General features: G+C 40.4%; 1 protein-coding gene across 1 annotated transcript; it reads right to left on the bottom strand.

The window, feature by feature from the left end:
• Positions 1-9,937: 9,937 nt before the first annotated feature.
• On the bottom strand, positions 9,938-10,885 carry LOC308304909 (palmitoyltransferase ZDHHC20-A-like; the record flags this gene model as incomplete). Its single annotated transcript, XM_080749534.1, has 1 exon — positions 9,938-10,885. The coding sequence occupies one exon, from the start codon at positions 10,883-10,885 to the stop codon at positions 9,938-9,940; it is 948 nt and encodes a 315-aa protein (XP_080605660.1).
• Positions 10,886-11,179: the final 294 nt, after the last annotated feature.

Genomic DNA, 11,179 nt, shown 5'->3' with positions numbered 1-11,179 from the left:
TAAGATTGTCTTCAAAATCCCCAAAATTACATAAGGCGTCAAAACATAGATTTTATGTCTTAAATTTCCGATAGTGCCAATCTTTTGGTATGTTGTATAGCTTGTCGAGACGAACGTGTAGATGTGTGACACATTGCTGTGCGACCCCTGAAACCCTACTTTTCTTTCGACAAATGCAATCTTCGATTTGTCAAAGTGCGATAACTCGGAAACCAATAGGTTTTAAGCGCCTGTCTCTTGGTATGTTGTATAGCTCTTCGAGACGAACAGGTGGATATAAAATTATTATTATTTTTTTTTTTCAGATTGTCTTCAAAACCCCCAAAATTACATAAGACTATAGTAAGGCGTCAAAACATAGATTTTAAGTCTTAAATTTCCGATAGTGCCAATCCTTTGGTATGTTGTATAGCTCGTCGAGACGAACGTGTAGATGTGTGACACATTGCTGTGCGACCCCTGGAACCCTACTTTTTTTCGACAAATGCAATCCTCGATTTGTCAAAGTGCGATAACTCGGAAACCAATAGGTTTTAAGCGCCTGTCTCTTAGTATGTTGTATAGCTCTTCGAGACGAACACGTGGATATAAAATCATTATTATTATTTTTTTCAGATTGTCTTCAAAACCCCCAAAATTACATAAGACTATAGTAAGGCGTCAAAACATAGATTTTATGTCTTAAATTTCCGATAGTGCCAATCTTTTGGTATGTTGTATAGCTTGTCGAGACGAACGTGTAGATGTGTGACACATTGCTGTGCGACCCCTGAAACCCTACTTTTTTTTTCGACAAATGCAATCTTCGATTTGTCAAAGTGCGATAACTCGGAAACCAATAGGTTTTAAGCGCCTGTCTCTTGGTATGTTGTATAGCTCTTCGAGACGAACACGTGGATATAAAATTATTATTATTTTTTTTTTTCAGATTGTCTTCAAAACCCCCAAAATTACATAAGACTATAGTAAGGCGTCAAAACATAGATGTTAAGTCTTAAATTTCCGATAGTGCCAATCCTTTGGTATGTTGTATAGCTCGTCGAGACGAACGTGTGGATGTGTGACACATTGCTGTGCGACCCCTGGAACCCTACTTTTTTTCGACAAATGCAATCCTCGATTTTTCAAAGTGCGATAACTCGGAAACCAATAGGTTTTAAGCGCCTGTCTCTTGGTATGTTGTATAGCTCTTCGAGACGAACACGTGGATATGAAATATTTTTTTCATTTTTTTTTCAGATTGTCTTCAAAACCCCCAAAATTACATAAGACTATAGTAAGGCGTCAAAACATAGATTTTAAGTCTTAAATTTCCGATAGTGCCAATCCTTTATGTTGTATAGCTCGTCGAGATGAACGTGTGGATGTGTGACACATTGCTGTGCGACCCCTGGAACCCTACTTTTTTTCGACAAATGCAATCCTCGATTTGTCAGTGCGATAACTCGGAAACCAATAGGTTTTAAGCCTGTCTCTTGGTATGTTGTATAGCTCTTCGAGACGAACACGTGGATATGAAATTATTATTCTTTTTTTTTTCAGATTGTCTTCAAAACCACCAAAATTACATAAGACTATAGTAAGGCGTCAAAATATAGATTTTAAGTCTTAAATTTCCTATAGTGCCAATCCTTTGGTATGTTGTATAGCTCTTCGAGACGAACACGTGGATATGAAATTATATGTATATATTTTTTTTTTCAGATTGTCTTCAAAACTCCCAAAATTACATAAGACTACAGTAAGGCGTTAAAAAACTTAGATTTTAAGTCTTAAATTTCCGATAGTGCCAATCCTTTATGTTGTATAGCTCGTCGAGACGAAGGTGTGGATGTGTGACACATTGCTGTGTGACCCCTGGAACCCTACTTTTTTTCGACAAATGCAATCCTCGATTTTTCAAAGTGCGATAACTCGGAAACCAATAGGTTTTAAGCGCCTGTCTCTTGGTATGTTGTATAGCTCTTCGAGACGAACACGTGGATATGAAATAATTTTTTCATTTTTTTTTCAGATTGTCTTCAAAACCCCCAAAATTACATAAGACTATAGTAAGGCGTCAAAACATAGATTTTAAGTCTTACATTTCCGATAGTGCCAATCCTTTGGTATGTTGTATAGCTCGTCGAGATGAACGTGTGGATGTGTGACACATTGCTGTGCGACCCCTGGAACCCTACTTTTTTTCGACAAATGCAATCCTCGATTTGTCAAAGTGCGATAACTCGGAAACCAATAGGTTTTAAGCCTGTCTCTTGGTATGTTGTATAGCTCTTCGAGACGAACACGTGGATATGAAATTATTATTCTTTTTTTTTTCAGATTGTCTTCAAAACCACCAAAATTACATAAGACGTAAGGCGTCAAAACATAGATTTTAAGTCTTAAATTTCCTATAGTGCCAATCCTTTGGTATGTTGTATAGCTCGTCGAGACGAACGTGTGGATGTGTGACACATTGCTGTGCGACCCCTGGAACCCTACTTTTTTTCGACAAATGCAATCCTCGATTTTTCAAAGTGCGATAACTCGGAAACCAATAGGTTATTAAGCGCCTGTCTCTTTGTATGTTGTATAGCTCTTCGAGACGAACGCTTGGATATGAAAACAATTCATTTTTTACAGATTGTCTTCAAAACTCCCAAAATTACATAAGACTATACTAAGGCGTCAAAACATAGATTTTAAGTCTTAAATTTCCGATAGTGCCAATCTTTTGGTATGTTGTATAGCTCTTCGAGACGAACACGTGGATATGAAATTATATGTATATATTTTTTTTTTCAGATTGTCTTCAAAACCCCCAAAATTACATAAGACTATAGTAAGGCGTCAAAACATAGATTTTAAGTCTTACATTTCCGATAGTGCCAATCCTTTGGTATGTTGTATAGCTCGTCGAGACGAACGTGTGGATGTGTGACACATTGCTGTGCGACCCCTGGAACCCTACTTTTTTTCGACAAATGCAATCCTCGATTTGTCAAAGTGCGATAACTCGGAAACCAATAGGTTTTAAGCGCCTGTCTCTTGGTATGTTGTATAGCTCTTCGAGACGAACACGTGGATATGAAATAATTTTTTCATTTTTTTTTTCAGATTGTCTTCAAAACCCCCAAAAGTACATAAGACTATAGTAAGGCGTCAAAACATAGATTTTAAGTCTTAAATTTCCGATAGTGCCAATCCTTTGGTATGTTGTATAGCTCGTCGAGATGAACGTGTGGATGTGTGACACATTGCTGTGCGACCCCTGGAACCCTACTTTTTTTCGACAAATGCAATCCTCGATTTGTCAAAGTGCGATAACTCGGAAACCAATAGGTTTTAAGCCTGTCTCTTGGTATGTTGTATAGCTCTTCGAGACAAACACGTGGATATGATATTATTATTCTTTTTTTTTTCAGATTGTCTTCAAAACCACCAAAATTACATAAGACTATAGTAAGGCGTCAAAACATAGATTTTAAGTCTTAAATTTCCTATAGTGCCAATCCTTTGGTATGTTGTATAGCTCGTCGAGACGAACGTGTGGATGTGTGACACATTGCTGTGCGACCCCTGGAACCCTACTTTTTTTCGACAAATGCAATCCTCGATTTTTCAAAGTGCGATAACTCGGAAACCAATAGGTTATTAAGCGCCTGTCTCTTTGTATGTTGTATAGCTCTTCGAGATGAACGCTTGGATATGAAAACAATTCATTTTTTACAGATTGTCTTCAAAACTCCCAAAATTACATAAGACTATAGTAAGGCGTCAAAACATAGATTTTAAGTCTTAAATTTCCGATAGTGCCAATCTTTTGGTATGTTGTATAGCTCTTCGAGACGAACACGTGGATATGAAATTATATGTATATATTTTTTTTTTCAGATTGTCTTCAAAACCCCCAAAATTACATAAGACTATAGTAAGGCGTCAAAACATAGATTTTAAGTCTTACATTTCCGATAGTGCCAATCCTTTGGTATGTTGTATAGCTCGTCGAGACGAACGTGTGGATGTGTGACACATTGCTGTGCGACCCCTGGAACCCTACTTTTTTTCGACAAATGCAATCCTCGATTTGTCAAAGTGCGATAACTCGGAAACCAATAGGTTTTAAGCGCCTGTCTCTTGGTATGTTGTATAGCTCTTCGAGACGAACACGTGGATATGAAATTATTATTCTTTTTTTTTTCAGGTTGTCTTCAAAACCACCAAAATTACATAAGACTATAGTAAGGCGTCAAAACATAGATTTTAAGTCTTAAATTTCCTATAGTGCCAATCCTTTGGTATGTTGTATAGCTCTTCGAGACGAACACGTGGATATGAAATTATATGTATATATATTTTTTTTCAGATTGTCTTCAAAACCCCCAAAATTACATAAGACTATAGTAAGGCGTCAAAACATAGATTTTAAGTCTTACATTTCCGATAGTGCCAATCCTTTGGTATGTTGTATAGCTCGTCGAGACGAACGTGTGGATGTGTGACAAATTGCTGTGCGACCCCTGGAACCCTACTTTTTTTCGACAAATGCAATCCTCGATTTGTCAAAGTGCGATAACTCGGAAACCAATAGGTTTTAAGCGCCTGTCTCTTGGTATGTTGTATAGCTCTTCGAGACGAACACGTGGATATGAAATTATTATTATTTTTTTTTCAGATTGTCTTCAAAACCCCCAAAATTACATAAGACTATAGTAAGGCGTCAAAACATAGATTTTAAGTCTTAAATTTCCTATAGTGCCAATCCTTTGGTATGTTGTATAGCTCGTCGAGACGAACGTGTGGATGTGTGACACATTGCTGTGCGACCCCTGGAACCTACTTTTTTTCGACAAATGCAATCCTCGATTTTTCAAAGTGCGATAACTCGGAAACCAATAGGTTATTAAGCACCTGTCTCTTAGTATGTTGTATAGCTCTTCGAGACGAACGCTTGGGTATGAAAACAATTCATTTTTTACAGATTGTCTTCAAAACCCCCAAAATTACATAAGGCGTCAAAACATAGATTTTATGTCTTAAATTTCCGATATTGCCAATCTTTTGGTATGTTGTATAGCTCGTCGAGACGAACGTGTAGATGTGTGACACATTGCTGTGCGACCCCTGGAACCCTACTTTTTTTTCGACAAATGCAATCCTCGATTTGTCAAAGTGCGATAACTCGGAAACCAATAGGTTTTTAAGCGCCTGTCTCTTGGTATGTTGTATAGCTCTTCGAGACGAACACGTGGATATGAAATTATTATTATTTTATTTTTTTCAGATTGTCTTCAAAACCCGCAAAATTATATAAGACTATAGTAAGGCGTCAAAACATAGATTTTAAGTCTTAAATTTCCTATAGTGCCAATCCTTTGGTATGTTGTATAGCTCGTCGAGACGAACGTGTGGATGTGTGACACATTGCTGTGCGACCCCTGGAACCCTACTTTTTTTCGACAAAGGCAACCCTCGTTTTTCAAAGTGCGATAATTTGGAAACCAATAGGTTGTAAGCACCTGTCTCTTGGTATGTTGTATAGCTCTGCGAGACGAACACGTGGATATGAAATTAATTATTTCTTTTTTTTTCAGATCGTCTTCAAAACCCCCAAAATTACATAAGACTATAGTAAGGCGTCAAAACATAGATTTTAAGTCTTAAATTTCCTATAGTGCCAATCCTTTGGTATGTTGTATAGCTCGTCGAGACGAACGTGTGGATGTGTGACACATTGCTGTGCGACCCCTGGAACCCTACTTTTTTTTGACAAATGCAATCCTGGATTTTTCAAAGTTTTTTTTTTTTTTTTTTTTTCCCAGATTGTCTTCAAAACCCCCAAAATTACATAAGACTATAGTAAGGCGTCAAAACATAGATTTTAAGTCTTAAATTTCCGATAGTGCCAATCTTTTGGTATGTTGTATAGCTCGTCGAGACGAACATGTAGATGGTGTGACACATTGCTCTGCGACCCCTGGAACCTTACTTTCTTTCGACAATGCAATTTTGTCCAGTGTCGTAAAAGTCCAAAAGTTGAGTTTGTCTTCAACCTGTAAATATGTCAAGAAGCAAAAGACGCTGGTGTTAATGATTGCACTTACAGGAATGTTGATTTGAGGGGTTGGTTGTAATTGTAACTGTAGTAGTATGAAGTAATATTTTGGTCTTTTGTTTGTTTCCATTTAAAAGTATGTTTTCTTTAATTCTAATCTATACATTCTTTCCTGGTTCTACATTTTTAAATTCTGTAATCTGTTTTCTATGTGTTCTAGAATACATAGGATTTATATCCTTTGTGTTCTTTTTGAAGTCAGTTTAGCGGTTGTATTGTTAATGTTGTCAGTAAATAGGATTCACAAACTCTGCCTGACTCAACACAAAGCACTTCATGATCATGGGAGATTGGGTGATATAGTCTGGTGTCTAGTGACCTCTAGTGGTGCTTGTGGGTAATTGACACATCGGGTGTCGGGATGATATATGATAGTTAGCAATAACTAACTAATAGATGACACAATTTGATAGACAACACGACAGGACACCACAGGGAATTGAACCCCGTCCCAGTAAACCAGGAGTTCCAAACCAGTGTCTTTTTAAGGTTGTCTTAATCTTATTGTGTTCTATTAGAGGATTTTACATGTGTTAATATAACCCTAGATTGTTCAAAGTGCGACAACTCGGAAACCAATAGGTTTTAAGCGTCCATCTTTTAGTAGTATATAGTTGTATATATGTATATGATATATTTAATTAATTTTTTTCCCCGATTGTCTTCAAAACCCCAAAAAAGACAAAAGATTATTGTATGTCATTAAAACATAGATTTTAAGTCTTAATTATCCGATAGTGTCCACCTTTTAGTGTGTTGTATAGCTCGTCGAGACGAACGTTTGGATGTGTGACACATTGCTGTGCTACCCCTGGAACCCTAACTTTTTAGCAATTTTTTGCTACTTTCTCCTTAATTCTAAATCTAACACTAGGTTGTTCAAAGTGCGATAACTCGGAATCCAATAGGTTTCAAGCGCCCAAAATTTTAGTATGTTCCATAGCTCGCCAAGACGAACGCGTGGATTAATTCATTTTTTTTCTCGATTGTCTTCAAAACCCCTGCGAGGGGAAAACACACTCAACCTATTATGCAACAGAGCTGCATACGCAATACAGAGACTCTCCTGACAAGCAGCTTCACATCCCGGTACAGCAGTTTTATGGACAGAGACCGCAAGGTGTCACACTGACAAAAACAAAGAGTGTGAGCAGCCCAATGTGGAGGACCTCTACACCCAGTGCGCCTCAATAGATCCCCGATGGTGCGTTTTAACAGATGACTATTAGTCCTATAGTGTACGAGGGTTGGTTGCATTTTCCGGAATTCCATTTGTCAACGGGACCCGGCAACTATAGTGGAAAACTACCCCACCCACCCCCACAAAATACTTTTTTCCCCCTCTAAAGTCCAAAAGGCTGAAGGGTGAAAAGTGAATGTGCAATAACTCCGCATTTTCATTGAATGATATTCTTGCGCTTGTTTATTAAGTGCTTTTATTTTTTAATTTTTTTATTTTTTTATCATGTTCTAATTAACATGTTATTGCATTGGAGCTTTCAAGCTTGTTTTTCACATGTACATCGCCTTTTAAATGGAATTGCTTCAGATTAAATTATTCTAGGTTTTAATTTTTATGAAATTCTTTTGACTTATTTTTCATTTAGATATTCATATTATAGGTATGAGGGAGGTGTTGATCTATCTATCTATCTATCTATCTATCTATCTATCTATCTATCTACAGTATGTAGTAGGTATGCATGTTCGTAAATGACTGGACAAACCAGTGTAATTTAGGGCTGTTCCAACAGTAGCATTTTGGGTTTAAGATTTGTCCGGGAGCAGAAAAACCCCACAGCTGTGCCATTTCAAAACCTCACATGTCCTACCGTTGGCAAGACAGTAGATTTACAGGGGATTTGATTGCAGAACATTGAGCTTGTAGATAAGCTTTTTTTTGCTATTTTGATGACCTTCTCTTACTTTGAAGTCTACCTATGAAGGTGGATTCTTCCTCTTTTCGGTTTAGGCCACGCCTAGACACGGCCCGTTTAGAATAATACCAGGCTTTCCTCCGAGGTGGAAAGTCTGGTGAAGCAAGGTTTTTCGGACAGCAGTGAAAAAATTCAACTTTGGAGAGGAACTGAATTTGAAATCTGCAAGCTTCTACTTCATGACGACTGTAAATACCTGAGGCCATACAGTTTTCATAGATTCCATGGGCGTGGAGAGGACAAAGATGTTTGCCAGAAGTGCATAAAAAATATCAACCTAAAGGACTTTGTTCCCACAATGAACAGCACGGTAGGTTTTGGAAACCTTTGGTTAGCTACTCACTCTTTATGTTAGCATGCAGCATCGGGAAGCCATGCGTGTTTTGTTTTTGGTTTCCCCGGGCTGTACACAGCCCCCAGCTGATGGGTGAAACAGGTTATCTCATCTAAGTTCAGCTAACGTCATTGTTACTAGGCTAAGCTACTGATCGTGTGTGTGCTCGACCGTGAAGGAGTAATGTGAAGACGGACACCAGCAACTCCTCCGTCCAGCATAGCAACAGAGTATTGACACCGCAGCAATGGCTGCACCCTCTCTCTACAGGGCAGTGGTCAGGAAAATAAATATAGAAGGGAAATAGACCAGAGGATACAGCGTGTACAGGGTAAATGGACTGCATGTATATAGTTTCTAGTCTCTCCGAGCCTTCAAAGCGCTTTAGATTGTACTTTAACATTCACAGATGGTGGAGGAAACCATGCAAAGCACCGACCTACCTGCTCATTGGGAGCAGTCAGGAGTTCAGGGACATGAAGACATGCAGCCATGAGGAGCCGGGGATTGAACCCAGAACCAAGAACCTGGAACCATTCCAATACGGCCACACCACCTCCTGAGCTACTGCTGCCCCCTTACTCTGACAGCAGGCACAACAAGCAGAATCGGAAGCTCATAACTCGAGCATGCGTATTTATGAGTTAATTTCATTAAGCGTCCCGCGAAGCTTGGCCAATGTGACCCTGAGCGTACAACAAACTTTGTGCCAAGATGTAGGACATTCTTCGGGATAATTTGTCCGGGGCGCTTTGTACCGGACAAAGCCAGATGTTGGAGCTTAGCTCCAATATATACATGAGCGTGCCATATGCCAAGCAGCACAATAGCTCTGGACAGACAAATAGACAAACAAACGGACACTCCTAGATGTCTCTGCTTCCTACTGTATAGTGTCATCGCGCAAAAAAAACGTACACAAAAATAACATGAGGGTTGTTGCTTCTTTCGGAGTGCTCCCATATGTATCACATCCACAGACCCCTTTAATGTTGCCAGATACAGTAGCGCAGTCTATTTTCATTTGTCTCCAAGCCGAAAGCTTATTTGTGCCTCTTGAACCAAGGGATTCTCCCTTTTCAACGAGGTGAGCTTTTTCCTTGTGAGTATGGTGAGACCTGAGCCGGCTGCCTTGAAGGCAGCCTCAATTAAGCACTTATTACAGGCCTCATTATCAGCGGGTCTGGGATATTGCTTTGGTCTGGCCCTGATCCAACCTTTAGAAGGGCCGGGTTCACCCGTCCCCTGTCGTTGTGTTCAAATTGGAGGAAGTCAGGATCCAAAGGAATCAGAGGCTTCCTATCAGAGGATTCCATAATTATGCAGAATATATTTGCATCCAACCTTGTTGACAGAGATCCTGAAGTTGTTTTCTCAAGACGCATTAAAGCTTCTCCCACTCAGATGGCAAATGCTTGCAATTATGAAATATTGTAACGGCTTTCAGAACAGCTGGTGTAGACGTAGGTGTAGATTACTTTAGTGAGGTTATCTTCAGGTGTTTTATCTAGTTTTTCCTCAGCATCAATCTGGACAGGTTCTTTTTTCTATACCGAAACAGTCACGCTACTAGACCTCCTCTCCTCCCTCAAGCCAGTGTTGTTGCCTGTTTGGGATCCCTAACTCTGGGTCAAAGTCCACTAATCGTGTACGGAAGGAGTGTCCGTCGCCCAGACTGGAGAACACAGGACAGGGCCAACACATCTTCTTGTCTCCAAAGACCTCGGCCATATTTCGTCGCACGCCTAAAGAGAATCCGTCTTTGTCCGGACCATTCCTGAAGACCGGAACCCCGACCAACTCTGTCGTTGTCCTGTTCTTCCCCACGAGCCAGAGGTGGTAGCCGAAAAATGACAGAAATCCGGTGAAGAACATGCCCGCCAGGAGACACACAAATATCACGTGTAATTTGGCGTGGTTCGCGGGCAGCTGATCGGTCACGAATTTGACGAAATACTGTAGACTTGTGGCCCAAATCACGAGGCAATAGAGTATGCCGTATCCTATGAATAAAACAAAGTACTTGTGGTTTGAGAATCCCACACAGTTGTTTATCCAGGGGCAGTGATGGTCCCTTTTCAACACACACGTCCCACATCTGAAGCAGTGATGGCAGCGGTCCGGTTTGATAACATGGCAGTTGTCACAGTACCGAACGGTGCCTCCGGGCGTCTGGGTCAACAGAGGTAGTTCCCTGGCCACCCTCTTCAGGACCTCGTGTTGCTCATCTCTCTCCGCTGACTCAAAACTCTCCCTTTCCGCTTTGGGCAGGTGGAACACTTTGGGGGGGACGGCCGGCCAGGTGAACGTGGACCTCCAGGAGGAGCCCATAAACATGACGAAGAGCGCGTGAAAGACGACCAGGTAGACGACGCGCTCGGCGTCATTCTCGACCGTGTAGATGCAAAGCTTCACGACGTACGCGTAATAGGACCAACCCGCGATCAGGTGCATGAAGAGCACCGGTATCCAATTGATAGCCCGCATAAGACATCGCTCTCCGCGGGAGAGTGGCATCTTTAATACCCTCTACTGTAATGTCCAGAATGCCGCAACACATGCCTCACCTGAGCAGAGAGTGAGAGGTATAGCGGACAGCGGCATTCTTTTATACCCTCTTGTCATGACATAAATGTCCATTTTTGGAGAGGTCCCACTGCAATGTGGGAGGGAGGGGGGGGGGCAGTTCTATAAGAAACTAGAAATACTGTTCCTACGAAACAGTGTGGGCTCGCATGTAACACCATTTATGGGCACAAAGATCTACCCATGGCTACATCTCATTGGCCCTGCCTTTGTACTGTCGGTACA

Source organism: Nannobrachium achirus, assembly GCF_963921795.1.
Source record: "Nannobrachium achirus genome assembly, chromosome: 19".
Lineage (NCBI taxonomy): Eukaryota > Metazoa > Chordata > Actinopteri > Myctophiformes > Myctophidae > Nannobrachium > Nannobrachium achirus.
This window is presented reverse-complemented; position numbering and strand designations above follow the sequence as displayed.